Genomic DNA, 21,996 nt, shown 5'->3' with positions numbered 1-21,996 from the left:
GATGCAGATTTGTAATAAGTCTCAGTTCTTGCTTTATTTCGGCATCATTTTGATCCGTTTATTGCAATTAAATCTAGGCCTGCACGATATAAGGAAAATTTGCGATGTGCAATATCATCGTTCAATATTGAGATGATGGTAATAATTGCGATACATAAAAAAATATTGAAGTGTGCATATTAGCTATACTTATGTCAGCCTGGTTGTCTTTAAATTCAGAACTCTATAATATCTCACTGGAAACAACCTAAAATGTTAATAAAATATATCATATTCCCCACATCAAAATACTGAGTGAAGTTTAAAAAGAATGAAATCAGACATCAGTCATCATTAGTCATTAGGTAGGTGACCTCCCTCTGCTGATGTGAACATCTGCAGGTACCGCTGGAAGAGAGAGGAGGGGCTGCTTTTTAAGATACATGGTAAACTAAGCTAAATGGTTACACATACATACAGACCGCATTTTTTTAGTTTGTGTAGCTGAGGATTATGTTACGTCTGTACTTTATAATAATAATACGAAGGCTCCATAGTCTGCACTAAGACAGCCTTCAACCTTGTCAACAACAGGGCATCACCGCTTCAACACTTCCGTTTCTCCCATCACAATAAACTCCCTGGACACATACACTTGAACACTGCTTACTAGAGGGAACTAAAGTCATTTAAGAGCCCTCACTAGGAGGCAGCTCAACAAAAACACTTGTTTGCAACAATTCGCTATTAGCTGAGCTAGCGCGCTGTGCAGGGGGATGTTATGAACCCTGACACGACGACGGTTGGTTTTCCGTCATATCTAGGACTTCCACAACATGTACAAAGCAGCAACAGTGGTCATTCCTTCCAAGGATGATGGCGGAAATGACAGAAAGAAAAGTTGTTGGCATCTATGGAGACAAGCCCTTTATCCTCTCCGGCATGTCTAGCACGAGTGATGCGCATGAACACAAATGATCCCAGCAGTCCAACTCACGGGAGTAAAGCGATGCGAAAATTCACTTGGTGTGAACGCAACATAGGACCATTATGACTTCTGTTTGAACCTCCAATAGCACACAGATATGGTTTAAAATGGATTAATATTTCTGCATCATGATCATACAGCGTATGTAAAAGTATATGAAAAAAATAACATTTAAAAAGAAGAAATTTAATAAATTCTGCCACACAACTGTATAGCTACCCACCCAGTTTTGGAATGGAATAATCCTCAAAGCAATTGAGTTAAAACAATTCCATCATATTTGAAATAATCCATATTAGCCTGAACCCTAACTGTCAACAAATGAACATTTGTCTGCAAACAAACAGAGCTAGTGTCAGGGATGAAAGGCTGGCTGTCAAATAAACAGGAAACATCAGTGGAGGTTGGGCTGTGGTTGCACACATGCTGTTCAGATAGTTGGTAAAATATAAATCCCATGCTTTAACTTAACCTGACGTTGCCTGTCTGCAAGGGCTCAAAATAATGGGCACAGAATATTCTATTTATATTCCAGGCAACTTGATAACACACACCTCTGACCAGACGCAAACAAATTACATTACAAGAACATAAAATCGCTTAAATATTTGTTTTGTGTGGGTAGCTAGAAAAAAACAGCATCATTGTCCAGAAAGCAGAATCAATTCTTGAGTAAGAATCCAGTAAACCCAGTATAATGAGGAGGGAATTACATCATTTGAAGTTGTTTATTATTATTATTATTATATATTATTATTATTATTATATATATATATATATATATATATATATATATATATATATATATATATATATATATATATATAACTAGGGTCTTAATTTGATCATATTGGTCATCATCATCATCATCCCCATCATTGGGGAATTAGATTATTTTGTTCAAGACATTTGATGTTTGTTTTGGCATGTTAGTGTGGATGGTAAACTTTTGGAAAACAATTTGAAAGTTCTTACATTTATCATGATTAGTGTGGCCAGGCTTAAAGGGTCAGTTCACCCAAATTACACAAAAATATTTTCCCAGGTGAAGTCGTATCACTCAAATACTATTTTAAATGTTCTTTTCACACCAAAAATAAGTGCAAAATGAACGATAATTGGCGCTAGGGAACTGTTGTCAATCTTCGAAAGCCTTATTTGAATTTCCAAAATTAAAAAAAAAACACCATTTGGGTCTGTCACGGGTATTTTATATTATAATATTATATATAAAGTCACAGTATTTGAACAAAGTTTATAAATTTGCTGTGCTATGAGACAAGAGGGGTGACCTTCCTTCACTACAGGCATCTTGACCATTAGACAGCTGTATGTTACAGTAGACTAAGACTAACACTTTATTTACATCATTTCTCCTCAGCCTTCCAATATTCTATGAAAACATGCAGTTAAAACATATATAGTATCCAACTGTTCCATGTATTGTGAGTTACCTTGTGATTCCCAGTCCAGAAACTGAGCTGTGCATCACTTTATTGCCTGTATTAACTGTGTAGCCTACATTTTGACATGAGATGTAATCTCTGCATCTTACACTATTTAATGATGAAGGAGCTGTTGCCATTTAGATATTGGGTCATCTTAATATACTGAGAACAATTATGGAATTGAATATCGTTACCATAGTATTATAAGTTTCTATCTAGTTGTCAAATGAGTTATTCACATGAAACATTTTATGTAGGTTCATTTTTAGTTTAATCTATTATTGGCATTATAATTTGAAAAAGGTTCCATCTCCAAACTCATTCTCTTGGATCTATAAAGGCATATGCATATCTGTACTTCAAGATTTACATGCAGGCGTGCACACAATGTGACTTTAAAGATTATAAAACTGATATGGCAATGAAACTATGGAAACCTTAAACTTTTAAGAAATACATGACTAATGATACAGACACTGATGATGTCGATTTTAGTTTTAGATAAATATATACTTGAGTGGCACATGATAAATGAGTATTACTTTGTACTATTTTTTTAACTGGGGAAACTTGACTTCAAACTCTGCCGTCGAGACTGCGTAGTGAATACAGCACTTACATTTTTCAGAGCTCCTCCTGTTCTTCGGAATCAGCAGCAGCGGTCGTAGCCATTAAAAGGTTCTTTTAGAGGTAATAGGAGAGTCCGCCCCTTACTAAAGCTACAGTTGTAGATCAGTTAGGGACCAGTGCTGTGAAGTTAACATGGCTACTATGACATCCAGCTGTCTGCCAAACAGCTCTATAGAGAGCTTCAATAAGCCATACTTACAGTACATATAGGACCTGGAAAGGTCTTACCTTGTTACAGTGACGGCCGATGCCCATGAGAAAGTTGTCTGGTTTGATATCTCTGTGGATGAAGTTCTTTGTATGTACATACTCAATTCTGCTGATCATCTGAAGGTGAAAAAAAGAAGGCCACGGTTAAATATTTCAAACTTAGTTACCATCCTTCCCATTTTCCACATTCTGAAATGGGTTTACATTTTAATGAAAGTGGGTCCATCGATTCAACTTGTAAACAAACAGCTTTTCCTCTCCAGGGATGTAGGAGGGACATCAAATAGATGCGTTCACACTGACATTCACAAATATGGGCCATTTAAAGTCACCAATAGACCAATTTCATAAAGGAACTTTTGGCCTGTTATAGCAGGAAAACACATTATTAACATAACAACATTAATTGAAGTATTCCAGTAAGCCAAGCCAATGAAGCAGCCTGCACAACATCATCGGCTACGCAGTCCTTGTTAATGTTATTAATTACCTGTGCTTTCCTGCTATGACATGTCAAAATGTCTGCTGTGAAAAAGCCTATTCCCCAAACCTGGATGTCTTTGGACTGTGGGAGGAAACTGGAGTACCCACAGGAAACCAAGGCCGAGATCATGCTTACTCCTTACTCACAGAGCTAGTAGGTTGGAACCAGAACCTTTTTGCTGAGAGGCGGCGGCGCCAACCTACTACTTGTATTTAACCATGACTCTCAGGCATGTTCACTGCTTCAGGAGATTACATAGAGGTGGATGTGTATAAGTGTTAGCTACCTGGTCTGCCAGCATAAGAACAGTCTTCATGGTGAAGCGACGAGAGCAGAAGTTGAAGAGGTCTTCCAGACTGGGTCCAAGCAAGTCCATGACTAGGACATTATAGTCCTTCTCTTGGCCATACCACCTGGGGACACAAAAGGGATGTTATGAGGTTGGGTCTGTGGTCAGTCTGAATCAATCACAGCACATCGTCTGTGCCAACTTCATAGGTTGAACACAGATCTAACACTCTGCTTTCTTATGAAAAGGGAAATGTAAAGGTCGTTTTATCGATACACGGATAAATACACAACTTTATGGTTGTTTAATTCTGATGAGAATTGGTGACGGCCCCAATTTTCTTTTTCAAAAGTTAAAATCAGCATTTTTGTCATCCAAGTTATACAAGTGTCAAGTTCAGATACCTGGCTATTTCTACAATCGGCTGTGTAACGGGCAGGGCTGGTGGATAATTCAATATGATCATTTATTGTCTTTCAATGGAATCATAGAGATATCATGACACACATTTACGTCGTCTGAATTGATAACAAGCACATATACCAGGGCTAGGGATGCACCGATACCACTTTTTTTCAGACCGAGTACAAGTACAAGTATTTACATTTGGTACGATACGAGTACTTCTCTGTGCCAATAGAGCCTCGTTAACAGCCAGCTGGAGGTGTCTGAGCTACACATGGCAGGCTGGGGAGTCCCGCATATGAGGCGTTAAATCAATCTACTGTCTTAATCTGCTTACTCTGTATTTGTGTGCATACATGTAAACAGTCAGAGTATAGCTGGAAATATTTAATCATTTTTTTTCCTCTATAATTTCACTTCAGTTCAGTTTTAGTTCATTTTGCACTAAAGTTCTTAAATAAATGAAAAATATTTACTACTTATTTATTGAATTACCAGAAAATGAGCTATGTCGTGGACCTATGTCCGCATAGAATATGTTGGCCACATTGCCCAGCCTGACTAAAAGGGAATAAATAAGGTGACAAAACCGTCCCGAGCACCTGTTTTAGTAAAAATTACGTCAGACTTTGCCGTTTAGTCTGACATGCTATGGTCTGCACTAAGGTCCCTTGATAAGATCATGTAAACTCCAACCTATTGTGGAACTATGGAGGTTAAACTTAAATATTTTTTTAGGCCAGGGTGTGGGGCTGTACTGTATTGTATCAAATGTCAAAAAAACATGAGCAGAATTACCAGCCATTTCTAAAATGACTGTACAGTAAGCAGCATGGGTAGCAGTGCATCATCAACACCACCTCTCTTGGAATGTGTGGACTTGTATTTTAAGGGGCTCTACTAAAAGCCTCTCAAAACATTTCATAACATGTGAGGTCAGGGCAGTGGGTCACTAAGTTCCCAGGCAGTTTTTTTTCTGAGGCACCGGCACAATACATGATGTTTTTCATATCACTGGTATTCTAGGTACAGAAGATGAGATCCTTCAGATCAGCATGTTTTCGAAGAGTGAGGACGGATGTCGTCCGGACCAGCTGCCGTTGTAAGATGCCATAACTGAAGGCCAACCTGGTCAACGGTGATATTAACAAGGGGACATGAGTGATTGAGCTTCTCTGCAACAGAGACCAGAGAGACGGAGCATGCTCAGTGAAAAAGTCATGCTCACTGAATATGCCAAAAAAAACTTGTTATCCTCAATCAGGAGTAATAGTGCCCCTCAATATCTCCCTCTCTGGTTATACCACAGGCCAGTGCTGAGCTTCAGACTGAAAGTATTGAAAATAGAGTATCATGATGTTATGATTTGTGATAATGCATCGATTCTCAAAAACACCTGATTTTTAATTAATAGTTCACATGCAAAGATTAACTCGGCCAATACTTTATTTCAAGTAGTGCTATGATGTTGGTTACAGGTACTGTGATAAATCCAAACGCAGATCCCACTGTTCTGATTGCATAAAAAAGTAAACTTTCTTTTGCTCAGATGTAATGCATATTGTGGCGACACTGATTTGCTTGCAATAGGCCTCCTATGGTCACACGGACTGTATTTTATGCTCACGGTTGTGATTAGACTGCCCAAAAGGCAGTAGCGCTGTTCTTAATGTTAAAATAAAACAAGTCACTTATCCTGCAGTCTCTGCTGGGACCGATAAATAGTTTTAAAGATGGCGGGATCTATGAGAGTGTGCAGTAATTCAAATCTCTTAATACAAAAAGGAAAAAACAACAATGATTAATAACATTATTAATTTCTATTGATTCTATCCATATCCGATATGCTGACATACTTCCTTTATCTTTTGAAAAGGAGCTATGTACACACGCACACACACCACTCCCCATCACTGGAGCAGCAGCCCCTCCTCCTCACACTCACTATGCTGTTTCACAGACTTTAAGTTAGCTGGCTGGTAGCTGCTGCAGAGCCTTAGCTCTGTTTGGAAATATCTCAGCTTTGAGGTTGGCAAACTAAAAGGATATCTGCAAGCCTCAAAGCATATAGTACAGAGCAGTACCAACAAAAGGTGCAAACACAACAAATTTCATCACTACAACAACAAACACAATGATAAACTAAAACGTTATGCTATATGTGTGTTAAGCATCCCCCAGTGCCTTAAGCCTAAGCTAATGTAACACATTCAAAGGCCTTGATATTTCAACAGCAACACATGCGGGTGTATTTAAAGAGAATTACAATATTCTGTTGACTCAAATAGCTATGTTGTTAGTTTATAAGCAGTAAAAAGAAAATATTAAACAGTATCTTCCCTTTAAAAACCTGTTTGCTTGCATGCATGCCATTGTTGGCCATTACAGTATTTTATAATACACAATTGAATTTGTTGTAAGCAGTCATAATGAAAACAGGGTGTATTTTTTTTTTAACTCAGGTTGAGAATAGCTATTACCCTTTATTTGGCCATTATATTATTATTTTTTACCATTACCATAAGGCCTCAAGGCTATCAAGCCTGAGAAATGTCTCAACCCATTCAAGGAGGCACTGTAACACGGGACAACCAAGTGCATGGGGTCAACGTATGTCATATTCCAGTTTTCAAATTAGCAAAAGACATATTGAGAAAATAGTTCAATTAATCGGATTAGGAGTAGTGTTATAAGTAGGCAAAGTACACAACATTAATCACCATGTGCTCCGATTAAATTACTTGTACTTTGCTTGTTATAAATGGTGCATGACCCTTGATTATGCTATTGCCAAGCAGAGACAAAAGCTGAAACGCTAAGCCTTTCCTTACTCGAAACATGGTACATATCTTAGATCTAAAACATTCTGGTGATGAGTGGACAATGGGAAGCTAAGCCATACTCACACACTTCACAAACACTGTTTAAAAAAGGTGCATTACACCATCTAACAACAAGGTTTTTCAACATCATAAAATATTAATTCACCATTGGATCCATTTCTTTAACCTGTATAAAATGGATTTTCCTGTTCTTCCCATTCTACCGACGTTGCACGAATACAGCATGAGGGTGGGGACTACACTAGTGTGGGCATGTTACTTCAGGTACAGGTGAGGAAAATCAAATACAATCCAGAAGGTCTAGTTTGAGCATAAGCTCTGTGAGTTTTAAGGTTTATCTGACACCAAAACAGAGTTCAAGTGTGTTTAAAATACCATGAGACTAGGTGCCAAAGCAGAGCCAGGGCAAAAGCTGTGATTCTAGAAAGACTGAGGTTATATGTTTGAGTTCCCTTTTTCCAGAAAATACCCCTGACGCCAAGAAGTCTTTTTAAATTGCTTGCATTTTGACACATTTTATTAACTGTTAACTGGGGCCGCTGTGGCTCAGGGGTTAGAGCGGGTCGTCCACTAATCGGAAGATCAGAGGTTTGATCCTACTCCAATCCGCATGTCGAAGTGTCCTTGGGCAACTGATACAGATTCCATCGGTGTGTGTGTGAATAGGCCTGTCACAATAATTATATTATATATTGACTTATCGTATGATATATGGACATGACCTCAATCTTTTTTGCTAACCTCAATATCTCCCGCTGTGTTTACATAACAATTTCACCAACATTTTAGCCAACATGATGCCAAAATAAACAGCAGGGTTTTTCCAACCATCATAAGACATAGCACATTTTTGTTAACAGAGCCCAAGTGTCCATTTTATATATTTATTTGGTTTTAATTATTTGGAATATTTGATTTTTTTTTACATTCCGATGTCTGAATATCTTTACGAATTAAAAGTGAATTGCTCTTTTAAAGGGTGTCTACTACTTGCATTATTATGCTATTTATATTATACTTATATATCAGTGGCATAAAATGGTCTTAAAATAACAATATCATTGTTTTATTGCAATTATTTCTGGGACAATATATTGTCCAACAAATGTAGTTATTGTGACAGGCAATCTGTGTTGAGTGAGCATTAGATTTAGATCCTGATGAGCAGTTTAGCATCTTGTATGGCAGCCTCTGCCATCAGTGTATGAATGTGTTTGAATGGGGTAAATGTTAGCATGTGGTGTGAAGCTCTTTGAGTCGTCGGAAGACTAGAAAGACGCTGATGCAAGTCCATTTACCATTTAACTTGTACATTTTGTTTCCCCAACACAGTCGAAACAATGCTGTTTCAAAGCCCTCTCCACACTGCCAGGACTAAAATTCTAGTGGAGAAATACTGAATCATTAATTTCCTTACTTGTCTAAGCGTAGTAGAGTTTATACACAGAATTAAAAAAAAAAAACTATAATCAGACCATAAAATGTCCACCAGTATTAGATTTTCATTGTAGAATGTAACTCCCCCCAGTTTCCTAAAACTCCTAAAACAGGAAATACACCAAGGCGGTCTTATATGTCATCCATGGTAGCTAACTGAAATGAATGAGGAGGTCATGTTTGCTTGATACAGCTATTGTCAATAACAACAAGGCCTGAAGCCACATCCAGAGCCTCAACAAAATGCAGGCATATGTGGCAAGTACATTAATTCATATTATCCAGCAAAGCCTCGTTTTGGCCAGTCAAAAACATGCACATAACAGATAGAACAGCGTGTCCTTTGCAGTGCTAATGAATGGCTAGTGGTATGATGTTTCAGTGGCATATGCTCATTTGTGTTTGCTGCTGTTGCCTACTGTATGCCACAGTTGTTGTACTGGCATATACAGTACACCACTTATAAGCGCCATTGTGATTCTTGCTGGCATATGCCAGTGCTGACTCAAATTCAAATATTTTTTTACATCCCAAAAGGTCAACTCCGCAAAAATGTTAATATTTTTCACAAAAAAACAGGACTACAATCTATAGTTTAATATTTTGTTAAGTAGTGACAGGAAAAACAAAATGTATTTGTTTAAAAGAAGCCTCCTTTGTTTTATTATTGACCAATTATGGGTTAATCACAATAATGTTTTTTTACAACAAAAAAACAAACATTAGATAGGGAGTTGTTTCTGTCAGTGTGAAAAAACAGAGCAAGAATGAGGAAAAGACTGAAACTATGATAGGCGGCAACTGTCTGATAGGTAAGCCGGGTTGTAGTAAAGAGTGGAGGAGGGGCAGCAGGACCAGCAGGTTGGACAGGCTCTAACAAGACTTTGCTGCAACATTAACTCAGCATTACCAGTGCAAAGATCCAATGAACAGTCCCTGCTACAATACAGTAAAGGAGGAAAAGCTTTGTTTCAAAGCCTTCAGAAGTTATTGTTATTAAAACCTCTGATTCATGATACTGATCCTAGCTTTACAACCTATTATTACAACTCACTTCCTTAGTGGCGTCACTGTCATTGTGTCTTTTCAGCCATGTGCCAGCTGTACTTTATACTGTATAAGGGCGTGCATGTGAACGCTGTTAGGCAGATTTAGAACAGGGAAAAGAAAATCAACACCACTCAAATGTCAAATTTTCTGTCCGGCACATCCAATACTTTGTCTTAGAAAGTAGTTATGCTTAATGAAAAGGTGACTTTCAAACAACAAGATAACAATCCATGAACTAATGTCTATATTAAGATTAAATAGGTTGCAATAAATTCAAATCATTTGTCAGGTCAGTCCAAGCACAGACATTACCCCTACTTCAAGTCACAGCAGCCCCTTTCACCACAGCCTGATCAAGGCAGGAATGTTTCGCTGTTCTTCCGGAGTGAAGAACACTATCGACCGTAGCCATAACTGTTTAAAAAGCTTTTATATATTTAGGAAGAACATGCATGTTGAGTTTGGTGCATTTTTCATAATCAGCTGCTGATCAGTGACTTGAATGACAATCATGAAACAATTCAAATGGGCATCCTTCATTTTCACTTTGACATTTTTTCTTGGTAATCAACGCAACAAAATGTAATTTAATGATTGTTAACACTGACAAGTCCACAGCAGTGAAACACGGTATGTTTTATATTGAGAATGTGGGGATTAAACACAAAAGGCACAATAGTATATCAATTCACAGGTTTTTCCTTTGGACAACTACAGTTTATCACAGGTACCTCCATCATCTTATAGCCTCTACTTAAGAGCCGGATAAAAGTAGTCGGGCCAAAGCAGCTTTTAGCGTCAGCTAAAAGGTGAGGAAAATAACCGGCTGGTGCCTCAAGCACACCAGCTGTAACTCACAGCAGGTAGGTTCCCTCAATTCCCCCAAACTACATTCAGATGAGTTTGAAAAGTAGAATACAGACAATTCGAACTGTCCCTCGGTGACTCAGGAGACAAGCATTTCTTAGTAGTAAATCAGGCCATGGCATGCAACACTACTTGAACCATATGCCATCATGACCAAGATCCTCATTCCAACCATGATACAGCAGTCAATTAGACAGCATTACTCAGATCTGTATCATTTCAGGAAACTCTAGACAAACACTAACCGTAAAAGCCTGTTAAGTTTAAGTTTTAATTGTGTGCAGTAAGTACACAGGGAAGAATGCAAAGCCCATGGTAATGTTTCCATATTTCAAACAAATTATGACCAAGATAGCAGATAGATGAGGGTCGGCATGACTTTTAGAAAGTAACAACGGTAATGGATAATATGATTTCCTCATCAACACGAGAACAGCAACAGGAACCATTAGGACCCATTTCACTTCTTCTATTTGACTGATTCTTCAGAATCAGTCAAATAAATATGTCAGGTGATCACTCACACACAAACTGAACCATGATAATACTGAATAAAGCTGAGTACACCTGCTCTGTTGTTTGAATTATAACATGCATCTCCTGTCACCTTAACACAAAAATTGAAAAGTAACAAGGGAATGATAGTGATTTTTCACTGCAACTGGTTGACCAAATAAACAGATAAAGAACACCACAGTTAAGGAATACTATACAAAAAGTCTCTACCGCTTTGGTCTACAAATGTCAAAACAATTCAGAGGTAAGCAGACAGTCACTTTAAGGCTTTAACGTATCTCAATCAAACAAACATTAGTATACCAAACAATCCTGCTGCCATAGTCATACAATAAACAACAATTTATTGTATTTTTTAAATAGTGGACAAATGCTTTCTCATCACACGTGAAACCTTAGTATACTATTTATGTAATACTGTGGATAGAACCACATTAATATGTTCATTGTACTTCCACTTTTCTACACATAGTGGCCCATATCACTGTCACCATCAACAGCGGCACATACACAACCTTCTTTTATCCATTATGAGAACAAATAAATGCCACAGGCTCCAAAGGTTGTCAGCCACTGCTCTGCAGTTAACAGCTCAATTTCACCTGCCCATCCATGATATTACCAACACAAAGAGGTAGGCTGTGATTAGTGCACAGTGTGTCTCCTCTATCTGTAGTGTACAGTGAGGAGCTGTGGAGGACAGCTTGTCTCTCTGCTGCTTGCTGTGTTGGGCTACACACCACTCCTAACAGTTAACTTCAACACAACAAAACACGTCGTGTGACCCCTTACAGGGTGACACACAGCCGTCTAACGTTCAGGCTGAAGACACACTTGTACATCGGGTCTTTGGGTTGTTGTTTTCTCGCTTCTGTGCTCCGCCGCCATTTTCTAACAGGGTAAGTGGAAGACATGTTGGGAGCTAACACAACAAAAGAGGAGCGGCCATTTCCAACCACAGAGTTGGATTTCTTCAGCCCATAACCGCTGTTAATCCACAATAAAAGTGCACAGATCGGACTGAACAAGACTGATTATGAAGCGACTTGTACAGTGAAAAGCCGATGGGGGTTCTAAAGCGCTCGTGGGAGATCTATCCTGTTCCTACAATAGACTCCAGCAGAGTAACGTAAGAGCAGATTAGCAGGCCTAATGCCAACCTGGCTGCTTCTTTAGCTGTCTTTCATCCAACGCAGACTTCACCACACCAAACATACAAGCGATATAACAAAGTGTCACTTTCTTGTGGGTGAACAAAGTCCCATAAAGTCAGGTGTTGAGTAACACTTTACCTGATGTGAGGGATCCCGACACCACCTTGTAGGATTTTGTACAGCTTGCTTTCATATAACAGCTGTGGATGTCTGGCTTTCTGTGATTCCAACTTTACAGCTACCTCCTGAAAATGACACACAAAAGATAACATATATAAATGTATTATAACTCAGTTATTACTGACAGATATCTCGGTGCACGTCGTGAAATGAGTAATGACTAGTAGCTCCGGCTCAATTACCTCACAGCTTGATAACTGGATCGGTTAACTTACAAAGATATGTGACTCAAACACTTCAGTGCTCGGTATTAAGATGTGCTACCACATATCCAACAGGAACACAGACTATCGTAGACGTGGATGCAGTACATTACCTCTCCATTTGTGATGTTGATGGCCAGGTATATGTCACCGAAGGATCCTGATCCAATCTTTCTGACCAGCTTGTATTTTCCACCGACTATGAACTCGGCTTTGGAGCCGCCGCTGCTCGCCATAATATCCACCAAATGTGACCGCCTGATTCACTGTAGGGAACTGTGTGCGGCCGTCTATAGCCGGGTAGTCAGCAGAACATACAGAGTCCTGTATGTCCAGTTGAGGCCGAGCAGGGACGAATTATGTCGACAATTAACGTAACAAGCAAGTTGGATAGTCCTGACGTTGTTCGCTTTATTCACAGGCTACCGGACACAAATAAAACCTCCTCCCGAGAAACACGGACTGCCGTGTCAGTACCGAGGGATATACATCCAACACTAAACCTGACACAGCTCACGGCCTTCCTCAACCAGCCGCCTGCTAGTTCTGAGCAGCAGCTAGTGAGCTCTAGCGTTGGCTAGCGTTAGCTTGATGCTAATAGCGTTAGCTTGAGGCTAATGCTACCAAGCTAACGCCGTCGCACGGACCGCCGCGGGTAAACGTCCGGACCTCCTCCGCGCTGAGTAGCAGAAACACAGCCCGTTAACTACACTCCCCCGGTGCTGGTAGTGCTGCTTTTTGGTCAATCTTTTCCAGTCCTTTTTAAGGGCGTTTTCGGCAAACGTCGCTACCGTCTGTAGAAAGCGCTACCCACTCACTCCGCCATCTTGTCTTCTGTACTCTCTCTCTCTGTCTCTGAGTCTCTCTCTCTCTCGCTCTACTCTCGCTCTACTCTCGCTCTATGTCTCTCTCTCTCTCTCTCTCTCTGTGTCTCTCTCTCGCTCTACTCTCTCTACTCTCTCAGCTGCTTCCTTTACCCTCGAGCAGCTCTTTAGCTCTCCAGTGGCTCCCTGGGGATTTTATTTAAAAAATTAGTGGAAATGAATAACTGTTTTTTTTATTTACATTTTTATTTTTATTTATCATTGTTGTAAAAAAAAAGTTATATTATTATGAGTATAAAGTCATAATATTATAAAGTCGTAATTTTACGTGTTATTTTCTTTTTTTTCTCGTAAAGTTATGACTTTATTCTCATCAACTTCTGACTTTTATCTTGTAATATTACACCTTTTTTATCGTAAAGTTATGACTTTATTCTCGTCAATTTCTGACTTTTATCTCGTAATATTACGACTTATTTTCTCGTAAAGTTATGACTTTATTCTCGTAATATTACAACTTTTTTAACGTAAAGTTATGACTTTTTTCTCGTAATATTACAACTTTTTTATCATAAAGTTATGACTTTATTCTCGTCAATTTCTGACTTTTATCTCGTAATATTACGACTTATTTTCAAGTAAGGTTATGACTTTATTCTTGTAATATTACGACTTTTTTTCTCGTAAAGTTATGACTTTATTCTCGTAATATTACGACTTTTTTTCTCGTGAAGTTATGACTTTATTCTCGTAATATTACGACTTATTTTCAAGTAAGGTTATGACTTTATTCTTGTAATATTACGACTTTTTTCACATAAACTTATGACTTTATTCTCGTAATATTACGACTTTTTTTCACAGAAGGTTAGGACTTTATTTTCATAATATTATATTTTTTCTCATAATATTATGACTATATCCTCGAAATCTCTGATTTTTTCCCCCTCAATATGGCCCTAATACTCCGTAGTACATTTTGCTCTTTGGCCCTCACTGCATTCGACTTATATACTATATACTTAGACTATAAACTGTATTTATAACAAGAACACAGACTATCGTAGACGTGGATGCAGTACATTACCTCTCCATTTGTGATGTTGATGGCCAGGTATATGTCACTGAAGGATCCTGATCCAATCTTTCTGACCAGCTTGTATTTTCCACCGACTATGAACTCGGCTTTGGAGCCGCTGCTGTGATTTTAATTCATCACAATGCTCAAATGTTTCGCGGCTCCAGACAGTTTTTTTTTTTTTAATTTACCTAGAATGGCTCTTTTGATAGTAAAGGTTGCCAGCCCCTGGCCTAGTGTATATGAAGGCTGCAAAGTGATACATAATTGTGACTGGAAAAGGAAAGGTGTTCTCTATGATGCCAGCAATGCAAGTCAACTGAAAAGTTAAAAAAGTGATTTGTTATGCAGACATTTTTTGGCTAATAGAATGTTAATCTATGCTAAAGCATCCATTGCATGTATTTTGTCTTGTGCTCTTGTGCCTCTGTGCATCTTTTTGCCTCATATTTTATTTAATTTTAAATATAAACGAAGCACCCGTCAATGTTGTTGGAGACCTTGGAGTTATATGTAGGCCTACAAGGCAAGTTTTTCTCAAGTTCGACCCCGGACTCCATGAATGCACCCACAGGTGGTATTTACGACTGACGTTCAAAATAGGCTGCGTCATGTCACAGACAGAGTTTCAGCAGAAGCAGTCCATTTTCACCCCTTTTCATCCAGATGTTGTGCTGGATTTTCTTAAACTTTTATTGTTTTATGCTCTTCTCTTTCACTTTATCTCAACTAGTGAACTAAGAGTGAACCCTCCAAAATATATATATAGCTCAACATCCACTGGTTTGTTTTATTAACACAATGACAGCAAACAACATCAAGGCCATTTTACACATGTTATTTCTTGCATCTCACATGAAAATCACTATTTACACTCTTTCGCTTTTGCTTCTACGCAACACCTCTATTAGCCAGATAAGAAATGTGATCTCATTCATCTTGGGTTCCCACCACTGCAAACTGGAAAGGCCTAAAGTATGGAAGAGTAGGATAATCTGACTAGCAGTGGGTAACCATTTTGGAATAATGTGTGAACAATTCCAAGTCGTTCTTTCTGTTCAACATTCTGCCGATGTTGCTGAATGCAGCAGGGTGGGGACCACATTGGTGTGTGCATGTTTCTTCAGGTAGGCCTACAGGGCCCCGTTTCAGAAAGCAAGTTTAACAAACAAAGCATGAACTCTGAGCTGACTAACCCTGAGGTGGGGAAATTCAGAGTGTTCCGTTCCAGAACAGCTGATCAGAGTCAGTTCAATCAACTCTCAGTAGGTTGAACCTGAACATAAAAAAGGCGTCATCAGTAGAGCTCTGATACTATGATTCACCAAGGCAACAGGTAAATAATGAGCCTCCATTTTAATCCAGTGGACGTAGAAATATTAATGCATGTATAGGATATGTGGACCGTGCACCTCATGAATATCTTTATTTTTCATCATAGATTGTATAGAAGAAGTGGACGTATAGTCACCGTGACGTCATCCATTGGTTTGTGGACTGCCTCAAAAAATACAGGCATATGTGGCAAGTAAATTAATTCAGATTATCCAGCAAGGCCTCGTGTTGAGCAGTCAAAAACATGCAAGTGCACATAACAGATAGAACAGCGTGTCCTTTGTAGTGCTAACTAATAGCTAGTGGTATGATGTTTCAGTGCCATATGCTGATTTGTGTGTGCTGCTGTTGCCACAGTTGTTGTACTGTACAGTATAACACTTATAAGCGGCATAGCTGTGATTCTTATACTGGCATATGCCGGTGCTGACTCTAATTCCCCAAAAATCTGTGAAATCAAATTTTATTTTTATATTTTTCACAAAAACACACAACTAGAATCTATAGTAACATTTGGTGAAGTAGCGACAGGAAGAACAACATGTCTCAATTTGTTTAAAAGAAGACTCCTTTGTTTTATTATTGATCAATTGGGGTGTAATCACCATAACGTTTTTTCCAACAAATATTAGAAAGGGAGTTGTTTCAGTAAAATGTAACATAAGGAACAGACACATTTTCCAGCTGAAACAGCGCAATAGATTGCACTGTTGTTATTTTTGTTGCATTTGTTTTAAATAGTTTGTCTCATTTTTGTGAAGTATATTTGACCTAATGAAATCACTTAAATTAGCAATAACTGCCTTTTGTTCAATGAGGCTTCTCTGTACGCCAGTAAGATGTCAATGATCTTCACCCAACAGATTTTTTTTCCACTGTAAAACTTAGACTTCCCTGTGTAGTGACTGTGAAGTCTATCCAGTGTCAAACCCTCTGTATTGCACTGCACTTCTCTCCACCCGTTGCCTTCTTCAGTTGTTTAACAAGAAGGTTTTACCCAGTCCACTGGCACCACCTACTGTTCATCCATACTAAATGTAATGGGAAGGAAAAACAAACTACAGTGATTCAGTATTGCACATTTAATTCAATTCAATTCAATTCAATACAACGTTATAACCCCGCAAGGACAATTGTAATCACACAGGTCAACAAATACACAATATATATTATAAATATTTGACTCAAGTAAAAGTACTGTTGTTTGTGTAAAATGTATTTATATAAAAATGAAAAGTAGGTTAGTTAAAATGTACATTTTTCAAATTATGAATATTAACAATATTTTGTATAGTATAAATATTATCTATTTATTTAGTATAATCATTTTTAATCCGGTTTTAGAGCTCATTATTATAGCACAGAGACAGCCCTTGTGAAGGGAACGATTTACTTTTAACAGCTGACAAAGGTGACTTCTCGGTTCTAGTGCTTTTAGATGTGAGCGCTGCTTTCAACACAATTCAATGACTGTTCTACTGCAGCGTCTGGAAACCTGGGTTGATCTTAAAGGTCCCATATCATGCTCATTTTCAGGTTCAGGTTTGTATTTTGGGTTTCTACTAGAACATGTTTACATGCTTTAATGTTCAAAAAAACTCATTATTTTTCTCATACTGTCTGTCTGCATATACCTGTATTCATGCTCTGTCTGAAACACTCCGTTTTAGCGCATTTCAACGGAATTGCATTGCTAGGAAACAGCTTGGGTCCATGTTTACATCCTGTCAGCTGATGTCATTCAAATACACTGCAACAGGAAATAAACTGGGACACATTTAGTATGTTTACGTTTAAAACTGTGAAATGGTCTAAATATTGTAGATTTGTGACATCACAAATGGACAGAAATCCTAACGGCTTGTTTCAAACACAATACATGAAAATCTCACTTTTTACAATATGGGACCTTTAAGAGAACTGCTCTGCATCTGTTATCCTAATACCTCTCCAGTAGATCCTTCTCTGTTGCTAGCCTGTTCCTCTGCAGCTCATTTTAATTTGGGTGTTCCTCAAGGGTCCATTCTTGGCCCACTGCTGTTTCAGCCAGATAATTCAGAACCATGGTATCTACCACCACTGTTATGTGCATGGCACACAGTTACAGTGGAGGAAATAAGTATTTGATCCCTTGCCGATTTTGTAAGTTTGCCCACTTACAAAGAAAAGAACAGTCTATAATTTTAATGGTATGTTTATTTTAACAGTGAGAGACAGAATATAAAAAAAAAAAATCCAGAAAATCGCATCATATAAAAGTTATAAATTGATTTGTATTTTATTGTGGGAAATAAGTATTTGATCCCCTAGCAACCAGCAAGAATTCTGGCCCCCACAGACCGGTTAGATTAGTCCTCTCGCTTTAAGAAAGTACTCCGAATCTCAATTCGTGACCTGTATAAAAGACAACTGTCTCAACTCATTACATGTATAAAAGACACCTGTCCACAATCAGATTCCAACCTCTCCACCATGGGCAAGACCAAAGGGCTGTCTAAGGACGTCAGGGACAAGATTGTAGACCTGCACAAGACTGGAATGGGCTACAAGACCATCAGCAAACAGCTTGGTGAGAAGGAGACAACTGTTGGTGCCATTATTCGGAAATGGAAGAAACACAAAATGACCATCAATCGCCCTCGGTCTGGGGCTCCACGCAAGATCTCGTTTCGTGGGGTATCGATGATCATGAGAAAGGTGAGGGATCAGCCCAGAAATACACGGGAGGAACTTCTTAATGATCGCAAGACAGCTGGGACCACAATCACCAAGAAAACCATTAGTAACACACTACGCCGTAATGGATTAAAACCCTGCAGCGTCCCCCTGCTCAAGAAGGAACATGTACAGGCCCGTCTGTTTGCCAATGAACACCTGAATGATTCAGAGAAGGCTTGTGAGAAGGTGATGTGGTCAGATGAGACCAAAATCGAGCTCTTTGGCATCAACTCGACTCGCCGTGTTTGGAGGAAGAGAAATGCTGACTATTACCCCAAGAACACCATCCCCACCGTCAAGCATGGAGGTGGAAACATTATGTTTTGGGGGTGATTCTCTGCTACGGGGACAGGACGACTTCACCGAAACGAAGGGAGGATGGACGAGGCCATGTACCGTGAAATGTTGGGCGACAACCTCCTTCCCTCAGCCAGGACACTGAAAATGGGACGTGGATGGGTCTTCCAGCACGACAATGACCCAAAACATACGGCCAAGGCAATAAAGGAGTGGCTCAAGAAGAAACACATTAAGGTCATGGAGTGGCCTAGCCAGTCTCCAGACCTTAATTCCATAGAAAATCTGTGGAGGGAGCTGAAGCTTCGAGTTGCAAATCGACAGCCTCGAAACCTTAAGGATTTGGAGATGATCTGCAAAGAGGAGTGGACCAAAATCCCTCCTGAGATGTGCGCAAACCTGGTGACCAACTACAAGAAACGTCTGACCTCTGTGCTTGCCAACAACGTTTCTCCACCAAGTACTGAGTCATGTTTTGCTAGGGGATCAAATACTTATTTCCCACAATCAAATGCAAATCAATTTATAACTTTTATATGATGTGATTTTCTGGATTTTTTTTTAATATTCTGTCTCTCACTGTTAAAATAAACCTACCATTAAAATAATAGACCGTTCTTTTCTTTGTAAGTGGGCAAACTTATAAAATCGGCAAGGGATCAAATACTTATTTCCAACCCAGTAACTCCAGCAGTCTAGAGAGTCTCTTTACCTGCCTCAGTGATATTATTCTCTTATTTCTTTCTATTATATTTTACAAAACAGAAAAAGTGGACAGAAATACTCAAAGTGAATGGCTAAAAGGCTCACACTCAGATTAGTTATTGCAGACTGCAATGTGTTGCCTCTCAAAACCTTCCAAAAAGCATCCCAAAAGGATACACCATTGCTGGAGTTCAGATCGAAATTTAGTGATATATTCCCGCCATAAGGTGACATCGCTCGTGTTACGACCCAGCTCGCTAGGGTAAAAGGAAGCAACATAAAACCAGATTTTGTTGGTAAATTAAGTTATTTTATTTACAAGGAGTTTGATTTTCTGTTAACAACAAAAGGTGGTGAGGCAGACAAAATAGAAAAGGGGCTTGCGGGTGCTGTTAGAAATTAAGGAAATAAATAGAACAAAATGAGGACTCCTAAAAATGGGAGCTATGCAACTAATCTCACTACAAAGAAACAGAATGGAAAATAAAAACCTCACTAATTAACTTTACTTAGTAGAACCAAAAACATACAATCAAAACAGCCCCCCTGCACACTAGTGACACAGACAAAAAACTTCTAAGTGTATCAAATCAGTTTCTAACCTATACTAACCTGTAGTGATGTGTCGGTCGCGAACGAGCCGGCTCTTTTATGGAAGTTTTTATTGGACTTTATTAGTTGTAACCCACAGAAGATATTCCACAAATGTGTACCATGATCTGCAAATATGTCACTATCCACAAATATGTATTTTTGTATTTGTGTTGTGTAAAGTCACATCCACAAAAATACAGGGCGATTTACAAATACGCATTACTTACTCTGTAAATACGTATTTTAAGGTTTACATGTAAAGTGATATCTACACATTTGTGCATCTATTTCGCATTTGCAGATCGCTTCCTGTGCATTTGTGGGCCATGTGACATTTGTAACTTTCCTCCTGTTTGTTTACAGAATTTTGTGCGATTGGTACCGCAGCAGATCTGTAGATAATAGTTGTAATCCACAGAAGACAATTCACAAATATGTAACATGATCTGCAAATATTTCACTATCCATAAAAAAGTATTTTTGTATTTGTGTTGTGTAAAGTCAAATCAACAAAAATACAGGGCGATTTGCAAATACACATAACTTACTAAATACTATTTTAAGGTTTACATGTAAAGTGATATATACGCATTTGTGCATCTATTTCTACAGGTGGAATGATATTTGCGCATTTGCAGATCGCTTCCTGTGCATTTGTGGGTCATGTGACATTTGCAACTTCCCTCCTGATGTTTACAGAATTTTGTCCAATTGGTACCGCACAGATCTGTAGAAACAATCTGTAAGTAAGAGGTGCATTTACTAGCTCCACCAGGAGGGGGCGACATTCCTTCACATGAGCTGATAGAACTACAGTCTAACGCTGCTGGCAGAAAGCTGTAGAGGAAGAGCCTAAGACAACCAACAGCCTGGCTTCTGGAGGTGAAGGACGACATGAAATATCTTTATTTAACGCGAGCCAGCGTCAGTGACTAAATCAGTTTGATTGCATTTAATTTTGGCGAGGAAAAACTGGCTTGGCCATTTGTTTGTTTTTTGAAAATTCTTTTTATTCCTTTTTTTCAAACATAGCATAACAAACATAACAAAACATAACACCGGTGCCATATTACAAAACATTATATCTTACATTTAACATTTAATATACACACAGAAACAGGTCCAGCCTTCCTCCCAGCCCGAGAGTTAGAGTTACAGAACAAGTTAGGTTACAGAAATAAAAAAATAAAAAATAATTTAATAATTAGTTAAAATTAAAGGTAATAATTACTACAATGAATTCATGGTAGTAAGATAAAAACCTTAAACAAATAAATAAATTAATAAATTACTTAATTGTAAAACAAAAACAAAAAACACAGCACATAGAAAATAATATTTGGTATTTAAATAAATGCATGGCCATTTTCAAAGGGGTCCCTTGACGTCTGACCTCAAGATATGTGAATGAAAATAGGTCCTATGGGTACCCACGAGTCTCCCCTTTATAGACATGCCACTTTATTATAATCACATGCAGTCCGTTACAAAGGTAATATATAGTATATTATAATATCCTATGGTAAAGTATAGCTTAGTTAGTTTAGTTTAGTATAATATAATATCCTGAAATAAAAATATATCTCAGTACTGTAATGGAAAATTACATTGTATGTAATGATGTCTCTTTATGCAACAGTGGAAAGTTACTCTCTGTGTGCTCTTCGTCTCATGTAGTGGGAAAGTACTGAGTGTTGACTTTTACTGGGACACTGTCTGAGTAAACAACTCCTTATCCATGCAAAACAACTCCTTTTCTCAC

The 21,996-nt window shown here is 38.4% G+C and overlaps 1 protein-coding gene across 5 annotated transcripts in view; it reads right to left on the bottom strand.

Moving 5' to 3' along the window:
* The window catches only part of csnk1a1 (casein kinase 1, alpha 1), a 34,357-nt gene extending 19,674 nt beyond the window's left edge, over positions 1 to 14,683 (bottom strand). Inside the window, exons 1-4 of one of the 5 annotated variants that reach the window (XM_037780035.1) lie at positions 14,595 to 14,683; positions 12,439 to 12,545; positions 4,026 to 4,152; positions 3,274 to 3,372 (exon numbers count right to left, since the gene is read on the bottom strand). In XM_037780035.1, the coding sequence (XP_037635963.1) occupies positions 3,274 to 3,372; positions 4,026 to 4,115 (189 nt within the window). In that variant the 5' untranslated portion in view covers positions 4,116 to 4,152; positions 12,439 to 12,545; positions 14,595 to 14,683. Of the gene's footprint in view, positions 1 to 3,273; positions 3,373 to 4,025; positions 4,153 to 12,438; positions 12,546 to 12,796; positions 13,579 to 14,594 lie in introns of those variants that run through there. The other 4 variants (XM_037780034.1, XM_037780037.1, XM_037780036.1 and 1 more) reach the window with 4 other exon arrangements.
* Between the last annotated feature and the right edge of the window lie 7,313 nt (positions 14,684 to 21,996).

Source organism: Sebastes umbrosus, chromosome 9 (genome assembly GCF_015220745.1).
Source record: "Sebastes umbrosus isolate fSebUmb1 chromosome 9, fSebUmb1.pri, whole genome shotgun sequence".
NCBI lineage: Eukaryota > Metazoa > Chordata > Actinopteri > Perciformes > Sebastidae > Sebastes > Sebastes umbrosus.
Note: the sequence above shows the minus strand (reverse complement) of the source record. Positions and strands in the feature narration are given on the sequence as shown.